We start from the raw sequence: 27384 nt of genomic DNA on the forward strand, positions 1-27384 counted from the left end.
TTTTGAGATTTTACCCCAGATTTTGAAATTCTGACTGAGACTTTAGAAATCTTGATATCTAGTCCAATTTCTGGATTTTCAAGGAGATTTTCTGATTTTGAAGGAGATTTTCTGATTTTGAAGGAGATTTCGGGATTTGGAACAAGATTTACAGATTTTGAAGGAAATTTCGGGATTTGGAACAAGATTTAAAGATTTTGAAGGAAATTTCGGGATTTGGAACAAGATTTACAGATTTCGAGGAGATTTTCGGATTTTTGATGAAATTTTGGAAATTTGCAGGGTATTTCAAGATTTACTATTAACTTCCGGTGTTCAAAGGATGTTTCGAGATTTTGAAAAATAGGTTTAGGTTTTAGACTTTAAATTTGTTTTAATTTACCGTAATGAATACTGGAGAAAAATAGTCTAATTTGTAATACAGAACTCTTATATAGCGCAGACGCCAAAAAGCGAGATGGAAGGCAGAGTTTTCCCCCGTGTCTTCCCCTCTTAGTTAGATGCAAAACGTGTATACACCATTTCGACGAGTCTAAGAGGGAAAGGCACGGGGGTAAAACTCTGCCTTCCATCTCGCTTTTCAGCGCCTGCGCTGTAGGCGTTTTGGATCTGAGAGTGCGCAAACACGGCACTGGAGTAACCCCCTTGTATCTCCCGATACTAAGGGTTGCCTACCCCCCTTTTCCCGTCGAAAGGGTGTATTGTAAGCGTGGGGATTTTCAGATTTTGATATTTTAGGGTGAGATTTCGGGATTTTACGTTAAGATTTCGGGATTTCTAGATTTTAAGGTAGGGGTTTTGAGATTTTTAGATTTTAAGGTAGGGATTTTTAGATTTTGACGTGAGATTTAGAGACAGATTTTAAATGCATTTCAAGTGAACTGTACGGGATTTATAGACAAAGGTCCGACCCCTCATTTTAACACGAGAAAAATTGAGCGGAGAAATGCGCGGTTTATCTAGTTATCAACATATTAAATACAATTCGGCTCTAATTTTTATACACTGAAGTGTGATTGATAAACTTGTTAAATTGGGAAACATATCAAGTACTTACGTTTAGCAATACTACTTTCATTGAAGTTCTAGTATCCATGATTATTCTATAGACTCTGTTCATTAAAGAAGACGCGAGCAATTCGAAAGAGAATAGTACGTTGTTCGCAGGATTTTGTTATAAAATGCTCACTAAGTATAGCGGCTGGAAATTGGATCAATGTTTCAGTTCAGATGAAAACCTTTCAAGCAACGTCGTTTCTCTCGCGTGTCTAATCTGAAATTAGATTGCACTTTGCATTAAAGTTTGTTTTCTGAAATAATGGTTCCATACTTGTATTGTCAATAAATCCAACTATTAGCTTTTCAGCTTATGTTTAAACGGTACACTTTGTTTTAGTAAATCGTAAATGCGAACGCGATGTTTTCAGAAATTGGATTTCGATCGCTTCGAATCAAGAACTCGGAATTGTCAAAATTGATCAAAATAAGGTAATTGCTTTTATCATATTTCAACATGAGACTCAGCATTAGGAAATAATGTCTTAGAAAAAGTATACCTCCATGTAAATCTAGTTCTTTAAAAAGTTTGCTCTGATTTGCCAACTGCAAACGCACACAGACACACACCCCGCCGTCCAGTGTAATACCTCTAGGTGACGTCATCGTCAATCGGAGAGGTAAAAACTTCAACAATACATCGAGTCATCACGAAAGCATTAATTTTCAAACATACATTTTCTCAGCTAAGCATTCGTAAAATGTATCTATCTTCCTGACTGACAGACAGATAATCAACGCCCAGCCCAAGCCTCTGAAAATTTGCAGGAACATTACTAATAAGTAGTAGGCGCGTACTAAGAAAGATTTCTCTAATCCGCCTCCATTTTAATAAATGGCGGCCAGAAATGTAAAAAAATCTTCTCTATGCAACCAAGTGCGCGCGTTTCAACCGATTAGGCAAATATTTAGTACATTGGTTTCCTTTAACCTATAGACGGGCTGAATGGTGTTTTGGGTTTTATTTGTTGCCATCTTTTTAACTGGCGGCCAAAATCATAAAAAACGTTTTTTATGGAATAACGTCCGCATGAAAAGTAATAAAAAATGCATCCCTAGGGGCTGACGGGCATCGCCGAGTGCCTTCGCTCCTAGGGTGCTACAAAAATATCAGTCATCAGTAAAATCTACCCATTCTTTATATCATTTTGATGGAAGTTCTTATTACACGCGAGCGACGCCGCGGGTACATATAATTTTTAAATGAAGACTTAACTTTTATCAGAAGTCAATCATCCTGTTTAAATACTCATTTAAAGAACTTCCATCAAAATGATATAAAGAATGGGGAGATTTTACTGATTCGACTAATATTTTTGTAGCACCCCGAAGACACTCTGTGTTGCCCGTTAGCTTCTATAGGGTCGCATTTTGTATTACGTTTCATTCGGACATTATTCCATAAAGAAGGGTTTTTAAATTTCTGGCTGCCACTTAAAAAAATGGCAACAAGTCGAACCCAAAAGACCTTTCAGCCCCTCTATAGGTTAAAGCAAACCAGTGTACTAAATATTTACGAAATCGGTTGAAACGCGCGGACTTCGTTGCACAGAGAAGATATTTTACATTTCTGGGCGGCGTGGGCGCCATTTATTAAGATGGCGGCGGATTGGGGGGACATCTTTCTTAGTACGCGCCTACTACTTATGAAAAACATTCCTGCAAATTTTCAGCATTGGGGGGCGTTGATCATCATTCAGTCTGTCAGGAGTTTGAATTATATAGATATATAGATCAGCAGGGTGTAAATCGTTGTAAACACTTATCTTTTACAACTTATAATTAATACACTGGAATTAATTGGAGAATATTCATTAATCTAAATTGTTAGAGGTCTAGATTAGGAGTTCTTTACGGGCTATGTGACTAGGGGTTTGCAGCACCAACCATGAGATACTTTACCTAGTCACTTCCAAAACCTTCCCCCTGTCTTTTAGAAATCAACCACACTGTTTGGTTCAATTCAGTAACGAACTGTAACTGTGCTTAGAGAACTAACTAATCACTTTTTCATCTATTTCGAATTAAAATAAATTAAGAGACAGTTCATTATAAAAACATTTCTTTTTAATTGCGTTAAAATTCGAGGAAATGAAAAGATATATTCATTATATGTTCGCGATACATTGGTTTTAAAATAAGAGTGGGGATCAGTAAGCTTAGTATTAAATAATTTTAAAACATGGAACGTTTTTCAAAGGAAAGGATTAAACCCGTTCGTTAATACTGCCTGGAGTGTTTTTTCAAAAAATAGCCAATAAGCTGTCATGTAAGGCCCATTTTGTTTAATGAAGTTATAGGTGAAATCGAAGAGAAACTTTACATTCATGACCATAGAGTAATGGAGGAAGAACGGCGCATTATCCAAATTTACGTAATCCACGCATCCGAAACCAAGTTCCATCATCTTTTGGGGAGAGAGGCGCACGTCGACGGCGAGATACACGACGTTCACGCAGGTTTCGGGCCTGGTGTTGACCGGCATGGCTCTTTGGTTTATGAAATAGATAAATGCCCATGCTGCATCGTTATCCAAGTAATGGGATTTGTCCCTCCAGTCGAGAATCGCTTGTATCCTTCCCGCTTTACACGTATTATCCATGATGCTACCAAGAAAAGGCGAGGCTTCTTCGATGAGGCGGCGATCGCACGCCAGTACAAGTGAATCTGTCGCTTGAATTGCTACCACTCTGCTAACTAGCACGTGTGGCTCTTGGACATTGGGAAAAACTTCGTAGCCGTCGCCGTCAGACAGTCCTTCGTCACCCTGGTTTGCATTTGAAGGTTGAGCTGCGTAACACTCTTGCACATTTACAAGTCCGCTATTTTGCTGATCAGGATCTTGGAACGGTTGTTCAAGGCCCCGATTGCTGTTAAGAGATTGATTTTCGTCGACTGAACCAGATTCAGCGTTGTGGAACTGGATTGGTAAATCACCCGTGTGGCACGAGGCTTGGGGTAAACTCGCCTCTTGGGGGTGAATCTGATTCGGTGGTGAACTCTCCGTAACGTTAGATTGCATTGGCAATTCTTGATCATCACTTTTCAGCGGTTCCATTGTTTCTATTTTGGCGTTAACAGAAAAAACGTGACTCGGATCAATCGACTTGCTATCGTAATGCGTGAATTCGATCAAAACAGAAGCTTAAATACAAAGTTGAAATGTTTTTTTCAAACTGATATATATTTTTATCTATGTCTATCACTTATAGACATACCCGTTGAGCTCCGTGATTTGCTCTATAATCGCATCAATTTTGATGTAAACTACGCCGCTGAAAGACTACGTAACTTATGTTGTTATAAAATTGGAAGTTTTTTTTAGATTTGAGGGTTATCATGAACCATGGAGGAAAAAGACAGAGGAGTTGAAATGGCAGGCTTGGTTCTAGTACGCTATTGATGTCAATCTCCCGGAACAGGGCAATGGGGTGGGCTAAAAATGTAAGGATCACAGCCTGGTCAAATATAAAGACGTGGCAAAATGAACCTCACAGAGTGTTCTAACGTTTACCAGGAGACTTTCACATTTGCGTGTGTTTCTCACCATTCCTTCCCCCTCCAGTTTATCGTCCATTGTAATTTCAAAGAGGAACAGCACAGAAGAATGCTAACCAAGTTCCCTAATGTTTTGCCAACTGAAGCTGTTTTCCCATTGCTCTTTTACATGGGGTGGTTTTAATGGAATGAAAACCTTTTCCCACGCTCCTAAAACCCGTAGGGTAGACAAATGAAGGAGATGGACGTGTAGAAAAATATTGGAGGATCCTTGGTTTAGCAAAAATAGACCGAAGGCCAAAGGCCTATTCTTTCTAATGCCGTTTTCCATTGTCTTCTAGAAATCTATTAAGGGGAAATAGATAATATCAGAAGTAAATAAGTAAGTAAGTCCATACTTTTGAATACATACTTGAACACTCTGTGTTGCGTTAAACTGCAGACACCTGGTTTAAGGTACGAAAGATAATTTGCCTGAAGCCATGCTTATGCAATTTGGCAATGAAATCTAATGTTTTGAAATATAGTACTTAGTATCTACATAAATAGGAGCCTCTTCTCGGATTCCGCTCAATTGTGGCTGAGCTACATTAAGCCATAATCTATGTATCGAAATAAACCAAAGTAATAAGGTAATTTTACTCATAATATAATTTCAAGACATATTAGAAGGATATTTGGAAAAAGAGAGAGACTTATAAATAGAAGTTGAAAGACTTTATTTTTAAAAACCATAAATAATTTTTTAAAACAAAGAGCTCATAACTATAATAAAGTCCACTGTTTTTCTTGATGATTCAGTGGTTTTGGGGGCTGGCCGGGTTTCTCTTTATAACGGGATGTCGAAGCCTCATGTGTCGATGCATGTTTCCGCTTTGGGTGAAGGCGCGAGAGCAGACTTCGCAGTTGTAAGGCCTGACGTTGGTGTGGATTCGAACGTGTTTGTTCAGGGAGGAGACGTCGGAGAAGGCGTTGCCGCAACCCTCGTAGTCGCACTTGAAGGGCCTTTCACCCGAATGGACCCTGTCGTGGTTCGTCAGCGTCGACTTTTGACCGAAGCACTTATGGCATTTGGGGCATTGGTATCGCTTCCCCTGGACGTTCAGATGGCGGCGCTGGTGAGCCCTCCATGTCGGCGCGCTCTTAAACTGGCGACCGCAAATTTTAGTCGGGCTAAATTGAAAGTCGCACCTGTAAATTCCACTGGCTGTGAATATAAACAAAAACAAATAAGATGTTAGTTGAATCCAGACCCAGTGAAAATAATCAAGCTAAAGGTTTCTGGGTTCGGGGAAAAATTGATTGGAAAGTCCCGTTAAGCAAGGGACCCACTTGACCGAAAATGACGACCGAAAACTTTAGCACTGCGTCAAAAAAATGAGTTTTACGCAGGCCTTCGACGGCAAGATTTTAGTTTGGTTCAGACCAAAAAGGGCGGTCGTCATAGTCACGTGGCATGAGAGTTAAGCCTTGGCCTTTGATTTTCCCTTGATGGTATCTTAATTATTGAGCTTACTTCTATCAAATGAAGGTCAGAGTGATTCAAAATACAAACACGACAATAGCGACTCGCGATTTTAATCCGATTAGAGAATTCAGACTCAAAAGTTCATAACATGCAAACGTGGCAATGGCGACTGACGATTTAAAAAAACCTCAAATTGGCGATAAAAAACTTCCCTATTATGACGTCAACAGAAGCTTCATATCGAAACTAATTTTGATTGGTTATGAAAATAATTTTTCGTCGGCCTCTGCGTTAAAAATAGAACACCAATTCTGTCCGACCGAAAGCAATTTCGGTCGCGTTCTGCGAAAGATGTTTTACCGCAGAGGTACTTAAGCAGTGTTTCCGGGATAGCGGGGTGTTTTCGGTCAAATGGGAACTAAGCTCACGTGAGGCCTTTTTTAATATAAAAGTGCCATTAAATTAGAGTAACTGCGTGAGCTCTGCGACAAGAAATGTATGACTAGCTCAAAGTTTTCCAACCAATGACCCAGGATTCATTTTAATATTTTCGGAAGTAGAAGTGGGTTAAGAATTAATTTCCTTTGGATTTCGATTGGATTGTCTAATTGATAACCCCTTAAACCAGTGCTTCTCAAACTGTGGTCCGTGGACCGGCACCGGTCCGCGGACATGCGGCTGGTATGGTCCGTCATACATAGTTGAAAACTGAACAGACAACTAAAAGGTGGTCCTTATTGCAAATCTTCACAAAACCTGTCTCAAAATCGACTGTACTTCGATTCTACCACCTTTTTTGGCATGCCTTAAATAAAGAATTTCTATCTTGTATTTAACCTTCTAAAAAATGTCGAGGTTGACGTGAAATTCGAATTTAGTTTGGTTTATTGTGAATAACGTTTTAAATGAGGTTGTCCGTTTTAAGTTATAGAGGGGAGGGAGGGGACCAGGGGGAGTGGCTAATTATATCCGATTATTGAATAGGGAAGTTGTTCCTACCTCGTCCTTTTGAGAGAAAACAGACAACACTGAATTCCTGGTCATCTTCCTCTTCTTGACTCTGAATCTGTAAAGATTCAAATAAAATGTTCACTGCACGACATTCAAGCGAACGTAACACGGGTTCTAAGCGTGGCGGATTTAACTTCTATTGTTCTTCATAATTTAGAATGATTTGCCATTAGAATCGTGCAGTTCAGAATTTGATAGCTAGTTTATTTTATTTACAGGGTGTTTCTGATAGGGAAAATCCAATTAAAGGCCGACTTCCAGCGAAAAGGGTTCTAGCTAACTGAAAACCGAGCATCGAGACTAACAATGAAGCGACCGTGCCGATTGTCGAAGCCCCGATGGGTCAAAAGTTGGAAGGGTTCTCGCTAACTGAAAGCCGTGCAATGTGGTTCTAGCGAACTGAAGATGAACAATAGAAATCCTTTTCAATTTATTTCCTCTCGAATTTTTGCTTTCCCCTGAAGGAAATTTTCTATTGTGTATCTTCAGTTCGCTAGAACCACATTTCACGGCTTTCACTTAGCTAGAACCCTTCCATCTTTTACCCCCAGCGAGGATTCGAAAATCGGCACGGTCACTCCATTGTTAGTCTCGACGCTTGGTTTTCAGTTCGCTAGAACTCTTTTCGTTGGAAGTCGGCCTTTAAGTAAACTGTCAGGGAAACCCTAGAGCTTTAGAAGTCAACTAGCAATTTCAATTTAAACATCGTGGTACTAGAGAGATGCCAAAATGTCATAGGACATTTCAAAATCAAAGTCGCCCAAAAATCATAACCCTTAATTCGTGGCAGTTTTGTCAGAAACGTGCTTTGGGAATTCATTCGCCATTAGCAGACGGCTTTTCCCCGAGATTCGAGTTCTTTTTCAGAATACTTTAAAACGTACGCTTCACCATGTAAAATGCCAGTGGCACTAGGGTTTTTTTATTATATCGTTGCTAAATGATCCTCAAACGAGCCGACTAAAGGCTTCGATTAATTTTGTTAATTTTCAAATTTCAATCAAACATTGTAGAGGAAAGAAGAATTCTAAAACCTAGTGAAATGGTCTACCTAGCGTTTATGTTAATCACTAATTTCGCTCTAATTGGAGCCAAAATTTAGCGGCCAATTAAGGAGGGAAGCAAAAATTAACTTTGCGAAGTTTTATAATAAACATGAGTGAAGATGTGGCTGTAATTAATTTCAAAAATGGCTGAGAGTAAAATTTTCGCTCCAAATTCTATCTATCCGCATCTTGAAGCAATTTAAGAAATAAAGAAAGAAGCCTTGGTTGAACTTACTGGAATGGTGCGTTTGAATCCCATGATTTGTGTTCATTCAACGTCTCCCGCAAAAATGTAGAATATTGGAAAAAAATCGTCGCTTTATATTGGAAATGAAATGGGGAATCTCTTCGTCGTGATTGCTTAGATTCCCTCGAAAGATCCTAAATTGACTTTGTAGACTTATCTCTTTATCTCTATAACTTGTTTGTTCATTTTTGTCAAAGTGTAAGTAGATTCACATTTGTTATTGAGACATGGGCGCAGATTCACGAGGCTTTCGACCGATTTCGACACACGAGAGATATTTCAAACCTCGTAATTTACATTAGAGCAAGATTTACATTTCATGATCCATTTTAGTGAACTACATGAACTCTGTGCACTTTAGTATGACACTAAATATACTTCGTAATGCTAGAGGCTTACAAGTGAGAGCTAGTTCGAGAACGACAAGCGAGAATTGACAACACTCGGTTTTGCAGTCCATCTTCCTATTAATCTATGACGTTTCCCCTAAGTCACGTCATGACCAGCTCTCAGTAACCAGTGATAAACTTAAGGAACCTATCTTATGAACTTATGATATGCAGACCTTTCCTTTTATGAGGTAATCTAACAATTTTAAGTATTAAGTGCTCATTTAGAAACATTTTCCTTTATTCGTGGGCATCTTTTAAAATGGTGGCATTATCTGTAATTTTAAGCCACACCCTAGAGTTGTTAAAAGGAATGAGAAGCTTCGTTTGAAAAACCTATGATTTATATAGCAAAAGATAGAATTAATTTCTGTGAACTAAAAAATATCAAGCTTTTAATTGACTCCGATTTCTGCTTATTTGGCCGCAATATGCATTTGAAAATGTTCATATGAAATTATTTAAAATCCACTTTTTATGAAAGGCTAAAACGTTTCCCGTAGAACGACGTCACAGATATATTTTTTCACGCGAGATGGTGCTACTCTCTCTGCTATCAGACCCAGAGTTTAGACTGGCGAGAAGCTCGAGACGCGTATAGGATTCCCGCGCTTTTTTTCCTCACATCATAGTGATGTCATCAAACGGGCGAACAAACTCGACAAGACTAAATTATTGATACATCGAAACTGACTTTTCGTGATTCAATTTCAATGGATTTTAAAAATAGAAACTTTGGTTCAATTATATTAAACACTTGATATTTTGAAAGTAGAGACTCTAAAGTGTAACATAATACCACTTTCGTGGAAAAATATGATATGAAATTGAAAATTCGCATACCCTTTAATCATACAATTTCCCGACAACTTTGTGGATGACGTAGGAATAAGGTGTTAAAAACATGTAAGTTAGTGTCCATCCCCTCGCTTACCGTCCTTACTAAGTGATAAAAAAACCTATTTTAATTTAATTTCTTAATTTACGAGGCCAACATGAAAGGTTTTACTCCACCGTTGCTTTGTCTGTATAAGGTATGATAAAGTCCAAACATCATCATTCTTTGACCTTGGCCAGTCCATTTAATGGAATGTTTTGCGCCGTTATCAGACAGCTGTAGTTTGGAAATCTCACTATTAAACGGTTCATGTTTACAGGAATTTGACTGAACATGGTCAATAACGGATAAGATAATAAATAAATAAATCAGTTCCGGGATTCCCATTTTACGAGTGCTGAATCCAGCAACCGACAATATTGACTTCGGAAAATTTTAAAACCCACGTTATCGAATTAATTAATTGATTTCGGGATTTTGAAACTGCTACAAATGTCTCGCAACAATCAAACTTCGCTCCTCTAAGATACCACACACTTTTACGCCTCTCACCATAAGTTCATAAGATATGTTCCCTAAGTTTTTCACTGATTAGTGAGAGCTTATGTCACGAAGTGCCGTAGGTGGAACGTCATAGATTCCCGCAAAGCGACACTTGGTCAGGCGCTGACAAAGGCTAGTACAGACTAAACAGGAATTAAGATAGACTGCAAAATTGATTAACCACCGAGTGTAGTACTTAATTCTCGCTTCCGTCGTTCTCAAACAAGAGCTGTAAGTCTCTCAGTATAGCATTACGAACTAGTATAGATAGTGTCATACTTATGGAACATATCACCTATAAGCTTATGGTGTCACTAATTAGTTCCTTAAAGTTTTCATATTCGCGTTTGACTTACTTGGGGTTTGGTATCTGGGTTGCTTAGTCTCCACCTTTCTCTCGTGGTTATGTCTTCTCGCCTATTGTTGCTTGTGGAATTGAGAGATTTTGAAGTAAAGTGTCATGTCTTAAACAGTCATGGCCCGAGACTCTCCGAGGCTTTTTGGCTTGCAACTTTTATCTAGATTTTTGATTACTCTGTCAAGAAGTATAAGGGAAGGAGAAGTGCCGAGGAAATTCGTAGAACCACCCGTTCATTGAAGATTGCGTCGAATGGGAAATAAGACAGAAGAGAAAGCAATTTTTGCGACCCAAGCGCAGAAATTAGCTTAAATTAATATATCAATTTCATTTATTAAAGCCCCTTTCTTCTTTTAAACAATGATCATTTTGGTATGATCATGATTATCACGAATGGAGATAATAATTTTTACGTCCCCCATGCGACTTGCTTTAAACAACGAGTTCTCAAACTGAATTTAGAATGATCTTGATATAGGCCTACTAGAATACCAATTTTAATTTCCTTGCTCAAACATACCGTGGAATATTTTGTATAAACAAAGAAATCGGACAATTATTTTTAATCCTTATAGGGTTGACAAAATGCATGCTAGTTCCGGCGAATGTACGTACATTATATTTAGTGTCAGCGACACTGCAGGACATTCGGCCATTTTCAATACGCTGATTTTCTTAAAGCAGCCATGCAGCTCACGAATCCCCTCAACATTTCAACTCCTATTCTCATATCTTCTTTGTTTAGTTGACGCCAAGCACAGATTCAAATTATTTACATTATCTTTTAATATTTATTTACGATAACATTAAATACTCAAGATAACTAATTATTGCGATTCATCTTGAAATCGATTTTTTCGCCCAACTAAACCATTATTAGGTTGAATTGTACCAATCTTGGTTATTTAAAACGACGAACTACTTTCTTCGCTACGCATCCTAACGCGACGTATTACTCCGCTTTCACGTACTTCACACATTATTTATGAAAGTGGAATCGTTAAATTCAACAGCTACGAAGACGTTTTTAAAGTTGGCTTTGCGAAAGTAAAAAAAAAAGCTAAACTCGCGAAATATTGCCTTGAATCTTTGCTAATACAAATTAGGTATAAAAGATTCGAAATGAGTTCGACCATTCGAATTTCTCCGTGAAATTCAACCAGCGGTCATTCGATCACGAGGATCTTTCCGAAAGGTCACGTGGTTATCATTCTGTAGTCACTCTGAAATACCATTTTATTTATTACGCGATATCCCTCCGCTGGTATTTTATCGGCCGCTGGTTTTCGAGTTGATTTTGACTTCAACAAACAAAGCAAATGATCGCTTTGAGTTTCGCGAAATAAAAACGAACACAGATTCCGCGTGGCAATAATAGTTAATCCAAATAGAAGCCATAGACGACATCAGTGTGCACTGGCAAAAAACCTTTACTGGCTTTGGGTGTACTTTTCGATTCAAAATAGAAAACATCAAGCTTCTGACAAAAACCTAATTCCCAATTTAATGTATGATTTTTGAGATTGTACAATGTCAGTTTCGTTAGTTGTTTGGTCCTTGCCATTTTTCCCTAAGTTTACCAACGACTAATTATAAGTTAGGCCAGAAGTAGGATAAAGGACTAGAAGTAAAAAGAGAAAAAAAAAATTGGTCGAGTTCCAAAAATATTTCCTACCCCTTCCCCTCAACCTAAAGCCGCGGAACACAGACGCGGGTGCTTGAATCTAGTTCGGCCGTCTACCGCCGCGAGAGTCTCACGTTTTGGAGGGAAAACTCAGAAACCGCTACCAGAGGGCCAACCGTTCTTGTGTTATCAAGCATATTCACTTTCGCCAAGTGAAGAATTTGGTTAGCTCAGTACTTCTAGTCCCTTCCTACTTCTGGTTATGCCCACCTGGTTACAGGATGTGTCTGCTACCAAGTTTCGTTTGAACGTTAGGGTTACCGGATTCTTACGATTGCAGCCATATGCCAATAACAAAGCAAACCAAATGTCAATTCAGTATGGAATTATGGTTACTTAGCTTCAGTGATTCATACTTTGCAACTCATAATTCCAAACCGATTTTAAAATTGTGACCACAGATAAGCTTATTCTGATATGAACATTTTACAACTGTTTAGCCAAATAACAGATAATTTAGGGGAAAAAATGGGACGTATATTTTTTTACTATTTAATTGGAAAGCGAGTGAAAATATAAGTGTATTTATTTAATTATAGCGTCCATTAAGTCTTGGCTGATACAAAAGAGAAAACAGTACTGTCTCTGCACGTCGATTTGTTTAAGAGAATGAGCAGCCATTTTAAATGGAACTAGTTGGAATATGCGGACAACTTAACAATCATTAACCAACGTTGTTTTTTATTCATGCTGTAAAATGCATATAACAAGGAAACCTTTAGCCATGTTGCGAGATTTGAAAACTGAATAAGATATTTTTAATTTTAAATTTTGAGGTAATGTTATTATGTAGTTATTGGAGTTTAAATAACCTCTCTGTCACTAGAAGTCTAGTGACCTTGTTAATCACAGGCTGTAAAATGATATTTTCACCAAAACCATTACCGTATACAGTGCAAATCGAAAGATAGAAATTATTCAAAATATGTTTTCTTTTAAATACCTGGACAAAAAGGTGTTTCGCAACTTCAAACACTAGTCTAACCAGACGATCATAAGTTTATAAGATATGTTCTATAAGTTTGACACTTTCTATACTTCATAATGGCAGAGACTTACAGCTAGAGCTAGTTCAAGAACGACAAGCGAGAATTGACTACACTAGGCTTTGTAGTCCATCTTCCTATTTAGTCTGTACTAAGCCATTGACAGCGCCTCACCAGACGTTGCTTTATGATAATCTGTTATACCCACGTAATTTCATGACAAGCTCTCATTAACCGGAAACAAACTTATGGAACATATCTTATGAACTTATGGACGACTGGTAATGCAACCTCTCCTTTCGAGTTTAAGGACAAATGAGCCAATGTATACTGTAGGTAATTTTACGTTAACCGTACGTATTATAGATTGTTTGGATATCTTAAAAATAATGTAAAAATTTAGGGACTTTTAATAAAAGTTATAAAACTTTATTCAAAAATTCATAAAGAAAGTCTTCACTTTGTTCATTGGGTTTGGCACTCGTCTGTTTTTTCACCTTCAACGGGGTGTTTTACCTTCATATGTTGTTGCATATTTCCTTTTAGCGTGAAGCCGAGAGAACACATTTGACAGACGTAAGGCCGAACGTTGGTATGGACGCGAAAGTGCGTTTGGAGGGCGGATTCAACGGAGAAGGCCTTGTCGCAGCCTTCGTAATGGCACTTGTAGGGCTTTTCTCCCGCATGCACCTTAAGGTGGTTCGTCAGATTCGATTTGTGGCCGAAACACTTGTCGCATTCGGGGCATTGGTACCGTTCATCCTCGACGTTTCTATGACGCCACGTATGAGTCCGCCAATTCGCTAAGCTCTTACAATCTCGACCGCAAATCTCCCCCGGGCTAATTTCGAAGTTGCACAAGTAAATTTCACCGGCTGCGTAAGTTAACAGACACAAATTATATGTATCCAGTGAAAACAACAAAAAGATTTATACGCTACTATCTCCATAAGTTTATCATGCCTCTAAGTAGAGATATGGCTGCTACTCCTATTGCAAAAGTGTTTGTCTGGCTCACTTTAATGAAACCCTATACTCTCTCCGTATCATTTATCACCTCAACTTCAATACAAAATTGTACTGCCTAGCCTAGCGTTTTTTTTATCCCTTTTAGAATGTTTCAGGACTGAAACCGCCTCTATCTCACGAGAGAGAGGGAGAGAGAGAGAGACAGGGGGGGATTTTGTGGTTGCTTAAGTAAAATTCGTTCCCTCTAATGCCTGCCTATACGAAACGTAAAAATCTCCTTTATTCCATTGGATGATTTTTTTTCATGTGAACCATTTAGCAATGGCTGCACCGCGACAGGAATTTCAAAATTTTCTCTCTTCGGATCTTAGCGCTATAAGAGTTCTGACGTCACAGTAGCCTGCGGAAGACGCCCAGTTGTAACCCATATTTGTGTACTTAGAGGCATGATAAACTTATGCTATCTCTTAAATAACTGGCGAGTATGGCCAGAAAAAAAATAATTTTGAATGAATCTCGTAGTTCGGAAAAACGGTTCAGACTTACGCAATGGGTCAGTTCCTGATGGTGCGCTAGCACTCTCTGGTGAACCACGTGTTTGGACAGAGCATGATGCGTCATCCGCTAGGAGGCTGAATTGCCATTCATATTCGAATGATCTAAAAGTATACTTCGTACGTTAGTACAGTTACTATTTTACGACGCTACTGGGTGATACAGAGTGGCTTAGCAATTAGAGCTCAATAATAAAACGCATCTAGGGTGTTTCACAAAATATAGTTGGTTCTACGGAAGATTATATGGATAGAAAATGATACGTAACATATGTCTCAAGGGTCAACGTTTACAAGTTATAATTGAAGTGTGTCCCATTAGATAAATTAGCATTATCTTTCAGTTTTTAATTAAAATTAAGGGTTCATTCGTAAAAAAATCCAATATTCGTAACTTGTTTAGGATGTCCCTTAGGGCTGGATGTCACGGATTCCACTTTAGGTCGGTTTTACCACCATTTTTTGGAACACCCTACATATTTTAAATAATATTCATTTCTTCTTTATAAAAGCCGTGCCTCTTTATTTCTAGTCTTATTACATTTAAGAAAATGAAACTTACTCTTGATCCATTATATCGGAAAATACCGCAAAACCTAATCGCTCCTCTGAACCTTAAGTGTATTCCGAAAGTTGAATTCCTTTACTAGATAAGAGTGCAACGATAAAATGAACCGCTTCAAGCTAAAAATTAGGGTAGGCAACCACAGTAAGGGGCCAACATCAAAATGGTGTATTTAGACACTATTTGTGAGCCACCAAGTAAATAGACTTTCAATCAAAAAAGCTCACACTTCATACTTACAAATCTACTTCGATCGGTCCCCTAACTAATTGTCAATAAAAACCACAAATATTCACTAGGAGTAAAAATTAAGAACCGAATACATCACGTTTCGCTCTGAAAATGTCTCGAACTGCAGTCAATGTTCTAAAAACTAAAAAAAAAAAACTTTTTAGTTTCATAAAACGAATTGGCTATTTGATTTTTTCATGTGTAGCATAAGTGTATCTTCTTCTTCAAGTATCCATCATAAGGTCTGTGTTCAAAAAACAGGAGAGATATTTCTATGGCCCTGGTAGCACCACTCGTGGCGAAGAGAAAAGTTTAGGAGGGGTAGGGTCAAAGAGCGTGTCTCTTTTTATCGTGGGCTTTTACTCACGCTATCTCCAAACCTAGATGTATTTTACCTGAATCACGGGGTGTGAAAGATCTCCTCCATCTTTTTTCAGCGGAAGTCAGTCACGTGTTGTTGATTTACGAGAAAATTAACCACATTTTAATAAATATACGATAGCTAATTTTATTTAAAAATCACTGTTTGATCTGGCTAATCTTTGTCGCGTCATGGATCTAGAATAGAAGCTACTGCTTCATGGAAATATCACTGTAGCCTTCGGTAAGGCAATTCGATTTTAACCACACTGAGAGAAATTTCTGTAGTTTGAACAGAAGTATTTTACAGTATTGAAATGTAAAAAATATTAACGGAGTTTTTCTGCAGAAATAGAAACACAGTAAAATCGTTTCTACTATTTTACGGAAAACATCTGTATATTTCACTGATTGAACTGGTATTTCTAATTCTAACTGTAAAAATTACACATTCGTTTCTGTAATTTTGGATTCTCAGTTTTGATCGGTGAATTCCACAGAAATGTTTTACAGGGTGACTGCTCGATAGGCATTGCAGGCATTTACTGTATATTTTACAAAAAATATTTTATAGAAGTACCTATCTGTGAAAAATACAGCTTTACTTATTTGATTGGTAAAACAGATGCATTCTGTAAATTTTGCAAAAAAATTACACAGAATGACTGTTTTGTAGGTATTGCAGATATTTTCTGTACCTTCATGGTATTATCTGTTAGTTTTAGTCCGAAATTGTGAATATGACAGATTTGCGTATTTGACTGGTAAAACAGATGCCGTTTGTAAATTTTACAGATATTGTGCTACCATTACTTTGTTAACGTTACTAGCAAACTGTGAAAACTACAGTTTATTGGCGATTAAACAAGCAAAGTATGTTCTATGTATAATTTTCAGATACGTGTGTTACCGGAAACCTTTAATAATGTTCAAAACTGCAAAAACTAAAAGATTTGATTCTTTAATGTTTCATTCACTTTTTCCCCCAAATTTTACGGTATCTATTTTGGGAAAATTACAGGTAAACCCATATAATTTCTACATTAATTTTGACAGACTATTTTCTGTAATTTTTAATTGCTCCCACTTCTTTAACCAATGGTGAACTCAAAAATAATCGACCTCTGTTTGACAGTAAAAATACTAGACCTAATTTTAAAATAGCTCCTATCATTTATGGTTTAACTAATATATAATTTTCGAGTTGCAAATCTTCAAATTCCACCTTGTCGGTTTATGTGTAATAAATATAGCTTTGTGAACGGGTATAGCTTTTAAATATAAAGTCTAAACCCAAAGTTTCGACGAGATGCAAATCAATGCATATAATTGAAGTAACAGGTGAAAAATGCATCATTTTTTAGTCAATTTAATTTTTTAACTCATCGTGTAGGGGACTAGACTATACATTTTTGGTTCATGAGATGTTTATATTTAGAGTGCATTTTCTATAAGATTTAGTAAATATTCTACAAATTAGTAAATTTTTATATTAGCCCATTTGGTCCCGAGAGATAAAGTGTAAGAACTTAATAATGCTAAAAAACGAGTGCACGTGGATTCGAGAGAGAGTTCACCGGCCCCCACCTTTAGAATGGAAAATAACCGCAACCCCAGGAGGGGGAAATTCTTTGGAAAAAACTAGGAGGCTCCGCTGGGTCAAGAGAGAGACTTTAACCCTTTTTTGTCACTTCCCTCTGGGCTACAAAGTTTCCATTGTGCGCGGTCGAGTTCGGGTTTTTTTGGACAGGTTCGATATCTACGGTCTCCACGCGGGTAATGCAGGTGTGGTTCTTAGAGCCAGAAATGAAACACGACTTACTGAGTATTATATTACCTCGTTTACCAGCGCCCATTAAGTGAGATTCCACAATTTGAACAAGTAAGTTAAATACATTTCAGCATTATGTATGATAAATGATCTAGTTATAAAAGGTGAATTTTGCTGTTTATTTTTAATAGAAGACAATTGAAAATCCATAAATCGGTTACTTATCTTTGGAGTTAAATAAACAGTTTTTCTTTAAAAATAAGGAGATAAAGCCTAGATCATTTATATATTGAATTTATTATAGAACCAAAACGCAAATTTATGTTTATGTTTGTTTACAGACTATGATTAATATAGAAATACCACCTTGATTATTGCGTCATAACGAGTGCCAACTAAACAAGTAAGTTATACATATTTGCATTGTTTATATTAAAATAGACCCTAATATTGCAACCCCTTGGCCAGATAGGTTTTTCTTTACTTTTTACGGAAATTCAAATGCCTCTTAAAAAATATCAGCCATTATTGCCTTACATTGGCCCTTAAAGGGAGAATGAAATAGTCAGAACAGGTCAAGTGAAAGTCTAGGAAGCTGAAACCAAAATTTTTTGTCCGTCTTCAAAATGTCGTGAATTATTACACCTAACAACGAGAATTTTACCGTTCTTTGGATTGTATTTCGTTTTAAATATCGAGTATCCAGAAAAAGCGAGCACAGATAAGGAATTAATCCAAAGGTATAAAATCGTCTTTCTCATATTTTCCCCTTATTGTGTATTGAAATCCATGTTAATATAGTTTTTAAAAAGGTAGAAAACCAAAAATCTCACATTGAAAACCTGTTTTTCTGCAAGATTTCTCTTTTTTGGCACTCAGAGTTTGTAGTTAAAAGCTGTTGTTAATTTAATATTAATCATTTAATTATTTTTCCTTTAGATGCACCGCGAAGATTAACCCAGAAAATCGCAAAGGGTGTAAGTCCAAAAATTATGTTTTTGATTAAAAAATATTTTCGAGTTTGGCTGGCTTTGAAGGATTTTAAAGTCATTGTAATTTTTAAAAGTTTGGCCTTTACTTTTATTAAAATTTTGCATATATTAAAAAAAAAATTAATTTATAAAATAATGAATCGTTATCAAAGGGAACTCGTTTTCAAAAATGACTTTTACCGAAATTCACGGAATCAATGAATAAGTTCCCACATCACAGGATATAATCAGGCTACAATCGGTATGTCTTTAATTCTTTGGGTGTAATGTTCTTAGATAAAAATTTTGAATTTTATAGCCCTACAAGTAATAAAAACAATGTTTCTGCAAATATTGGAGACATTAATCTTGCATTGAATGATGCAAATTGAGTTAACGTGCAAAACAGTGATTTTGATCTGACATTTCTGTGAAATTTACAGGTTCAACACTGAATAATTCTGTTAAATATATCATATCATCTGTTTAAAGTACTGATATTGAACGCACCCCAAAAAAGTAATATACAAATGTTTCTGTAAAATCATCAGATTTTTAACACCAATAAAACGATGGACTTTACACGGGTTTCTGTAATTATTACACATTTTAAAAGCTGACATATACTGTTATTTCTGAAAAAACCACAGACATTAGTTTTAGATCAGAACAGTTATTTCTGAGAATTTTACAGATTTTGAAAGCAGATCTATACAGTTATTTCTGTAAAAACCACAGTACTTAATTCCACATAAAAACAGTTATATCTGTAAATAATGCAGATTTTCAAAACCGATCTACACAGTTATTTCTGTAAAAACCACAGACCATTATTTCAGATCAAAACAGTTTTTCTGTAAGAATTACAGATTTTCAATACAGATCAAAACTGTTGCATTCATAGTTATTTCTGTAAAAACTACAGAATATGGTTACAGTTTTAACTTGTAAAATTGACATAAAAACTTCTGTTTTGGAGAAAAACGAATAACCTATAATTTTTACAGAACCGTTCTGAAAATCGAGAAAACCGTAGTTGCTGTTATTTTTACTGATATTTTCTGGCATCACGTGCTGCCAGAAGTTTTCTGTTTTTTTCACTGAACATATTTTTCTCAGTGCACATTCACGTCATGAAAATTCGCGCTAATGACGTAGAAACTGAGGCAAATGTTTTTCTCGTCGCGCGTGCCACTCACCTCCCTCTCTCCTCTTCATAATTTGCCTCAAATTTTACGTCAAATAGGTAAATATATATGCAGGAGGTAATTTAAAAATATAACAAATCGTCACGAGTGACGTTTCTAGTCTGGAGAAATGATTCAAATGACGCTCGCGCTCAGAAAGAAATTTCCTCATGCGCATTATTTATTCATGACTTAACAATAAATCACGAGACTCACGTCACGTAAAAAATCGCTGCGCGCATGCCAGGAAATCCGGAAGTTGCGCCATAACGTGATGACGATTTGTTACTTATCAACAAGTTCAACAAGACCAAATATTTTATGTATCCACCTATTATGTTCGCGCCATTTCAGACGAGGAATCAGTGGGGAACAGCACTATGGAAACGCTGAATAAGGCGCGGTTTATCTCTATTTTCGCAGGATACGGTCCTTTTCCGAAACAGGCATCATTGAGGAAACGATTAACAAGGCATATTGGATGCTGGAAGACAAACGCATTACCGAGAATTAAGAAAACCGATTTTCCGCTATTGGAAAGAGAATCCCAAAATAGGGTTTTTCCATATATTCTCCTCATTGCTATGGGTCTAAGCATCTCAACTGCCGTTTTCATTTTAGAACTGATATTTAACGCTGGCCTCAAATTGTGGGCTAAAAGAAATAAACGCGTTATTCCTCAAAGCAGGGAGCACAAATCATTTTTGTGCTCACTGCTCAAAGTTATCTAAAAATCCTTGAAGGGATTTATGTTCGTAATAAACGTACTTTGTGAAGAAGCCTGCGTAAGAGAAGACGAAAAGACGTAAAACGGAATACGGAGAAAACATTAATGAAGTTAAAATTTATTCTTCGTTCACATTGACTTTGAGATGCAAATGACCCTCCTCTCAACATCTACGCGAACCAACCAATCAGAGAATAGGTTTTTAGGGGTAAAAGGTTTATAAACAAGAAGACCCAAGGGCTCGTAATAGTAGCCACATCGTACGAGTGAATAGCCCCTCTATACCCTACCCTAATGAGTGGAGAACCCCTCTATACCTTACCCTAATGAGTGAAGAGCCCTATCTTTTACAATGTTTAAATGATTTGAAACCGGGCATAAAATCAGAGTGAATAGCCCCTCGATTCCCATACCATAAACAGTGATAAAATTATTACCCGTATAAATTTATTTATGCTGTAATTGTAATATTTCGGAGAACAGGTAGTTTTAGTGATTATACCCCCGATGAGTTTACAACATAGACTTTATATCGCATCTTATAAATTTATAACATAAACTTATGCCCAGAACCTTTTGAAAGGGAAAGTTTAGTTACAATGATTACCCATTTTAATGATTATCCCCTCGATGAGTTACCTTTAGCAATTCTAAAATGATCAAACGCATAACGCTCATTTAACTTAACAACATTAACTTATGCCAACGCATACTTATGGCATCTTATAAATTTGATAGTTTCAGTGATTACCCCTCGATGAGTTTACAACATAGACTTATGCCGACGCGTACATATCGCATCTTATAAATTTATAACATGAACTTATGCCCGGAAGCGTTTGAAAGAGAAAGAATTCGGTAAAACACCCAACTTGAGTTCTTTCTTTGTGTAAACCCCGAACTTTATATCGCATAGAAAGTTGGGATTCTTAGAAAAGTCATGGCTTAAAGTATGAGAAATTTTAAAGAGAGAATGAAATTTTTCGTTTTAAGTTAGACAATATGATAAATTTGTGTGTTCATAAAAGACTTACAGATACTAGTGTTTGTTCATTAATATTTTCACAGTGCATCCGCATTGTACTGTTAGAGATAGATCATAAGCCTTTCTCCTTTAAAATCATCAATGAATGAGAAATATCACCTTAACACAATTTATCCCTTTTCACGATAAGTGTGTTCATTAACATGTGCGTTGTACATTCGCATTGCACTGTTATAGACAAATCATAATCCTAACCCTTTGAAAATCAAAAATCCCTTTTTCACTCTCCCTTTAAAAAGACGAACGATACTTCATCATCACCATCATCTTCAGACCAAGCCAAACTAATACCCCCATCGTTAGATGTACATCAAGTGATGTGGCTAAAAATAGTACATTACGGTGGCCAAAAATACCATACTGGGATTTTAAAACGGTTACACATGTCCCCAGAATCGAAGTTTCCTTCTCCAAGACTTAAACTCCAAGCGTACAAATCTTATTCTTACACTGATGACTAACTTTGAGACACTTTCTATGTTCCCAGTTCCGGACACTACCAATGCAGTGATAAGAAGTTACCTTTAAAATTTTAAACATTATCCATTACTAATATATACGTTAAATTCAAAGTAGTTTGTTTGTCTGAAACTTTTTGTCTTTGTGGCTTCACTTTCTATTGACTGATTATTATTTGTGTTAAGAAATCTATGTGTTTGTTACCATTTCATCAAACTCAAAGTGTCGATAAATACACTTGTTATCTCATTAATTTCAATCGGAGCCTCCGCGTGGGTTTTAAAATTTTCCGAAGTCAATATTGTCGGTTGCTGGATTCATCACTCGTAAAATGGGAATCCCGGACCTGATTTATTTATTTATTATCTTATCCGTTATTTACCATGTTCACTCGTAATTCCGCAAACATGAACTGTTTAATCATGAAATTTGCAAACGACAGATTTCTGATAACATTGAAAAACAAATTGGATCAATGATTATGTTAGGCACACATCCTTCATTCTACAGACAAAGTAACGGCGGAGCAACGCATTTCATGTCAGCATCGTGTATTAAGAAAGTCAAGTTTACAGGTCAAACTAATGGCCTTATCGCGGATATACATTATATGATGTGGTGGCTAAAAAGAGAGAAAAAATGAGCTGCGAGGGGATGGACACAACCCATTTTTAACAACTGATTCCGATGTCATATACAAAGTTGTTGGAATTTAACACGATTTAAGGGAGGGTGAAGTGAAACATCAAGTGATTTTTAATCGATTCTTCTACTAATTATAAGACCAGTCTGGGTAGTGAAACATTCAGGAAATACAGTCTCCGAATGATTTTAAAATTCAAATTAGGTTCAGATTTTAGTGATAATTTGAAATAAGGGCCTCCGACCAATCGCGTAACGCCCTGCCTTTTTATTAATAAAATTCCAGTTGCATGCTCTACATCTTGCGCCACGATTATCACATCGCCCGCAAATTTTATCAAATCTCGCGATAAATTTCATTTGGCATGGAGCGTACAATCGCCTATCAACTTGCTAATTATCTTAAAGTTACAGGCATTAAAAACGGAATTATATTTCTTAGTAAGCAGTTGAGCACCCATTAGAATTATTATCAGTTTCCTAGGTTTTGAGCTCGAATTTGATGAAGGACTTAAAAGGAGTCTGAAATAAGTTAATGAATGTGTGTTTAAGTTAATGTTTTCCAATTTTGTTGCCAATCAAAACTGAGCGACCCGTGAAACAGAGCAAATAGGTTTAAAGACCCTCCACAGAGTAATTAAAATTAAATTAGAGTTCGACGAAATTCACCCATCACATATTTAACGCTAAACCAATATTTGGGAACAAACATTTCCAGCATTATCATTGGACAATTAGCAAGCAAACAGCAGTTTGTTTTCTGAGGCAAAGCGAGTCACTTTAAAGTGCACCGAGTTCGTGTGGATCTTGCCCAAATGTAAATTAAAAGGTTTGAAATATCTGTCGTGTGTCGAAATTGGTCGAAAGCCTCGTGAATCTGCGCCCATGTCTCAATAACAAATGTGAATCTACTTACACTTTGACAAAAATGAACAAACAAGTTATAGAGATAAAGAGATAAGTCTACAAAGTCAACTTAGGATCTTTCGAGGGAATCTAAACAATCACGACGAAGAGATTCCCCATTTCATTTCCAACATAAAGCGACGATTTTTTTCAATATATTCTACATTTTTGTGGCAGACGTTGATTGAAGACAAATCATGGGATTCAAACGCACCATTCCAGTAAGTTCAACCAAGGAGGATAATATGGAGGGCCGACTTAGCCTTTGGGGGGTGTTAAGTGATTTTTGGAGTTCGATCCTGCTGACACCTGGTTCATTTACGGAAAACTATAGGTTTGGCGGGGGGGTGAGGTAGGGGGATATTTCTTTTGGCGAATCGCGATGGCGGACCGAATATGTTGCAGACGACAAAACGTTAGTTTTCCGCAGATGAACCAGGGGCCACTAGCGTAAGCAGGGCTACCAGTCACTTTCCTAAAATTATACTAAGTCGGCCCTCCATATTATCCTCCTTGGTTCAACCAAGGCTTCTTTATTTCTTAAATTGCTTCAAGATCGATAGATAGAATTTGGAGTGAAAAATTTTACTCTCAGCCATTTTTGAAATTACTAAATTACAGTCACATCTTCACTCCTGTTTATTATAAAACTTCGCAAAGTTAATTTTTGCTTCCCTCCTTAATTGGCCGCTAAATCTTGGTTCCAATAAGAGCGAAATTAGTGATTTACATAAACGCTAGGTAGACCATTTCTCTAGGAGTTGGAATTCTTCTTTCCTCTAAAATGTTTGATTGAAATTGAAAAAATTAATCGAAGCCTTTATAGTCTGCTCGTTTGAGAATCATTTAGCAACGATAAAATAAATAACCCTTAGTGCCACTAGCATTTTACATGGTGAAGCGTGCGTTTTAAAGTATACTGAAAAAGAACTCTTGCTAGCTGACTTCTACAGCTGTAGGGTTTCCTTGACAGTTTACTTAAATAAAATGAAATAGCTATCAAATTCTGAACTTCACGATTCTAATGGCAAATCATTCTAAATTATGAAGAACAAATGAAGTTAAATCCGCCACGCTTAGAAGCCACGTTACGTTCGCTTGAATGTCGTGCAGTGAACATTTTATTTCTATCTTTACAGATTCAGAGTCAAGAAGAGGAAGATGACCAGGAATTCAGTGTTGTCTGTTTTCTCTCAAAAGGACGAGGTAGGAACAACTTCAATAATCGGATATAATTAGGCACCCCTCCCCCCTATAACTTAAAACGGACAAACTCATTTAAAATGTTATTCAAAATAATCAAATTTAATGGAACTTTTACATTTAAAAAAGGCCTCACGTGACGCTTAAAGCGAAACTCACACGGTCACGTTTTATCACCTTAATGCGCGAGTAACGGGACTTTCCAATCATGTTTTCCCCCGAACCCAGAAACCTTTTCCCTAATAAGGTCTATCGCTTAATTATTTTCACTGGGTCTGGATTCAACTAACATCTTATTTGTTTTTGTTTATATTCACAGCCAGTGGAATTTACAGGTGCGACTTTGAATTTAGTCCGAGGATAATTTGCGGTCGCCAGTTTAAGAGCGCGCCGACATGGAGGGCTCACCAGCGCCGCCATCTGAACGTCCAGGGGAAGCGATACCAATGCCCCAAATGCCAGAAGTGTTTCGGGCAAAAGTCGACGCTGACGAACCACGACAGGGTCCATTCGGGAGAAAGGCCCTTCAAGTGCGACTACGAGGGTTGCGGCAACGCCTTCTCCGACGTCTCCTCCCTGAACAAACACGTTCGCATCCACACCAAGGTCAGGCCTTACAACTGCGAAGTCTGCTCTCGCGCCTTCACCCAAAGCGGGAACATGCATCGACACATGAGGCTTCGACACTCCGTTAAAAAGAGAAACCCGACCAGCCCCCAAAACCACTGAATCGTCACGAAAAACAGTGTAATAATTTGGAGCTCTTTGTTTTAAAAATTATTTATGCTTTTTAAAAATAAAGTCTTTCAACTGACAAGTCTCTCTCTTATTCAAATCAATATTCAATATTTTCTTAAATTATAGCACGTAAAATTGCCTAGACTGTCTTCTACAGTTAGCTAAGCTACCAGGAGTTGCGCTGAGCCAGATATTTTATGGGACTGGAAACCGGATTATGTATACACTAAATTGTATTCGGGCCCAAGGAACAGTTGCTAATCGTAAGGTTGGGTGGCGTAGCTAGAGATGTGAGTCGGTAATTTAACGAATACTGCGTAAATTTCCGACTCATATCTTGCCGTAATTTTACAATGGTAATAAGCCTGTGAAAATATAAAATACCATAAATTACAGACTGAATTTTTGTTATTCCAATATTTTATTCAGTAAATTACCATTTTAAAGATAACGGTAAGTTCACATCTCTAGGCGTAGCTTGTATCGCTTCCGCGTCGCATCAGAGGGTCCCTGGTTCGATCCTGGACTGTGGCACCGGGTGAAAGACCTGCGAACAATCCCTTTTGCTTAGAGTTTTGCACTTGTTAAAGGAGTTTTCCTCCGCGGTGTTATCCGGTTTCTCCTTCATCAAAACTTGCTGAGTATGCTTTCGGTTAGCTGTGGAGTAGGCGCTTGCACACCCCACTATGAATTGGAGGCCCACCTAGATTTTCTATTTATACTCAATCCGAAATCCTAATGTTAAACTCTATGGAGCTTAACATTATGAGGTGGAAAAAATTTTGCGAGTTAGACCCAAGGTTTCGCGACTAAGGGGGTGCACTTTTTTCACAGCCTAACTTTACAGCACTAGCAAAGGCTGAAAAGGTATAGTATCTCATTTCTCGTAGTGTAAGGTTAACTTGGCCTTTTTGTATAGGTTTCAAGAAAAACATTTTTAAATCACGCGCTAGCTCACATTTTACTCGAAATAAATGTTCTTCTTATCTCTTCCACCCTGAAAAATTAAAATGCTAAAAGCTCATTTTGTATTTTTTCGCCTTAATTATTTGACATGGATAAGTTTTTACGGGAACAGATTCTATATAATTTCGTACGTGAAAATCTAAGCTCCCGTTATCTCGAAACGCGGCATTTATACCCGTTTTTGTTGTAAAATTTCTAATCATAACAAATGTTTGAACTACGCAATTAAAACCAAATTTCTCATATCTATTAAACTTCATTTCAAATTGCAATACATATAATAATTTCTGGTTTCTGGCCCTTTGTGGGTTTGAAAAAGTGTCGCGGATTGTGTATAAATGCAGTTTTTTAAGGACTGCGAAGTAAAACTCGTTTTTGTATAATTAGTATTATAATTTGGCCTGTGCGGGTAGTGAGTTTTCTATTTCGGGTCGGGTACGGGTAGTTGAAAAACTTCCAATCGGGTATCGGGTCGGGTACCCGGATTTCTAACGGGTACTCGAATAATTAGGCCTAAAAAAACTACCATTATTTGGGTGCTTTTTGGGTAGCAAAAATTCTTTCTTGAATCTCTGTCTGGCTGTATCACTTTGTTCTTCTCTAAACTCGTGGCTTTGTTCAGTTCCAGTTGGAAGAAGAAAGAAAGTCAGGCATCTAGCGCCCTCACTCAGCGCGGTTTAGGGCACACCTTATCCCTCCGCCTGAGTGCCAATTTACTGCCAAACCACGACCAAACCTATACCCGATTGTCCTAAGCTTTGTCACGGGTAATGAGAGGAAAAATTTAAATATTCGAATAGTTTCGGGCCTAATTATAATCAATGAATAGCATTAGTTACGTAATCGGAAAATAATTGGTAGTGATAGGGATCCTCTCGATTTGGGGAGGTAAATATTTTGGTATCCCAAATTGTTATAAATAACTCTTTTGGCCACGCTTCCAAACATATTTATATTAAGGTGCAA

The 27384-nt window shown here is 37.2% G+C and overlaps 4 protein-coding genes across 12 annotated transcripts; 1 reads left to right on the forward strand and 3 right to left on the reverse strand.

Annotated features, from left to right (window-relative positions):
- Positions 1-3105: 3105 nt before the first annotated feature.
- On the reverse strand, positions 3106-4535 carry LOC149712187 (uncharacterized). Its single transcript, XM_089845060.1, has 2 exons — positions 4275-4535; positions 3106-4200 (listed from the first exon to the last, which is right to left on the reverse strand). Exon 2 carries the CDS (start codon positions 4112-4114, stop codon positions 3251-3253), a length of 864 nt encoding a protein of 287 aa, XP_089701186.1. The 5' UTR covers positions 4115-4200; positions 4275-4535; the 3' UTR covers positions 3106-3250.
- Positions 4536-5256: 721 nt separating this feature from the next.
- Positions 5257-10884, reverse strand: LOC149712188 (uncharacterized). Of its 9 annotated transcripts, none has more exons than XM_089845079.1 (6): positions 10453-10884; positions 9730-9829; positions 9559-9657; positions 8315-9051; positions 7022-7088; positions 5257-5761 (listed from the first exon to the last, which is right to left on the reverse strand). In XM_089845079.1, exons 4-6 carry the CDS (start codon positions 8336-8338, stop codon positions 5352-5354), a joined length of 501 nt encoding a protein of 166 aa, XP_089701205.1. In that variant the 5' UTR covers positions 8339-9051; positions 9559-9657; positions 9730-9829; positions 10453-10884; the 3' UTR covers positions 5257-5351. The 9 variants fall into 9 exon arrangements, with proteins under 9 accessions (XP_089701205.1, XP_089701197.1, XP_089701217.1 ...); XM_089845071.1 differs by having other exon boundaries at positions 8315-8663; positions 8726-9657; XM_089845091.1 differs by having other exon boundaries at positions 8315-8674; positions 8726-9657.
- Positions 10885-13537: 2653 nt separating this feature from the next.
- Positions 13538-16066, reverse strand: LOC149712189 (uncharacterized). Its single transcript, XM_089845103.1, has 3 exons — positions 15210-16066; positions 14640-14752; positions 13538-13999 (listed from the first exon to the last, which is right to left on the reverse strand). Exons 1-3 carry the CDS (start codon positions 15218-15220, stop codon positions 13590-13592), a joined length of 534 nt encoding a protein of 177 aa, XP_089701229.1. The 5' UTR covers positions 15221-16066; the 3' UTR covers positions 13538-13589.
- Positions 16067-22892: 6826 nt separating this feature from the next.
- On the forward strand, positions 22893-25531 carry LOC149712190 (uncharacterized). The gene is made up of 3 exons (XM_089845107.1): positions 22893-23732; positions 24651-24717; positions 25034-25531. The coding sequence occupies exons 1-3, from the start codon at positions 23709-23711 to the stop codon at positions 25441-25443; spliced, it is 501 nt and encodes a 166-aa protein (XP_089701233.1). The 5' UTR covers positions 22893-23708; the 3' UTR covers positions 25444-25531.
- Positions 25532-27384: the final 1853 nt, after the last annotated feature.

The sequence above is a fragment of the Phalangium opilio genome, unplaced genomic scaffold (genome assembly GCF_054372755.1).
Source record: "Phalangium opilio isolate 3A_F unplaced genomic scaffold, DU_Popi_V2 ptg000009l_1, whole genome shotgun sequence".
Classification (NCBI taxonomy): Eukaryota; Metazoa; Arthropoda; class Arachnida; order Opiliones; family Phalangiidae; genus Phalangium; species Phalangium opilio.

Coding starts and splice junctions, on each gene's coding strand:
- LOC149712187 (XM_089845060.1), bottom strand. CDS start 4,114: ATGGAACCGCTGAAAAGTGATGATCAAGAATTGCCAATGCAATCTAAC.
- LOC149712188 (XM_089845100.1), bottom strand. CDS start 8,338: ATGGGATTCAAACGCACCATTCCA. Junction 7,089..8,314: donor GATTCAAACGCACCATTCCA/GTAAGTTCAACC, acceptor GAATCTTTACAG/ATTCAGAGTCAAGAAGAGGA. Junction 5,762..7,021: donor TTTTCTCTCAAAAGGACGAG/GTAGGAACAACT, acceptor TTATATTCACAG/CCAGTGGAATTTACAGGTGC.
- LOC149712189 (XM_089845103.1), bottom strand. Junction 14,000..14,639: donor ATCAGGAACTGACCCATTGC/GTAAGTCTGAAC, acceptor TAACTTACGCAG/CCGGTGAAATTTACTTGTGC.
- LOC149712190 (XM_089845107.1), top strand. CDS start 23,709: ATGGGATTCAAACGCACCATTCCA. Junction 23,733..24,650: donor GATTCAAACGCACCATTCCA/GTAAGTTCAACC, acceptor CTATCTTTACAG/ATTCAGAGTCAAGAAGAGGA. Junction 24,718..25,033: donor TTTTCTCTCAAAAGGACGAG/GTAGGAACAACT, acceptor TTATATTCACAG/CCAGTGGAATTTACAGGTGC.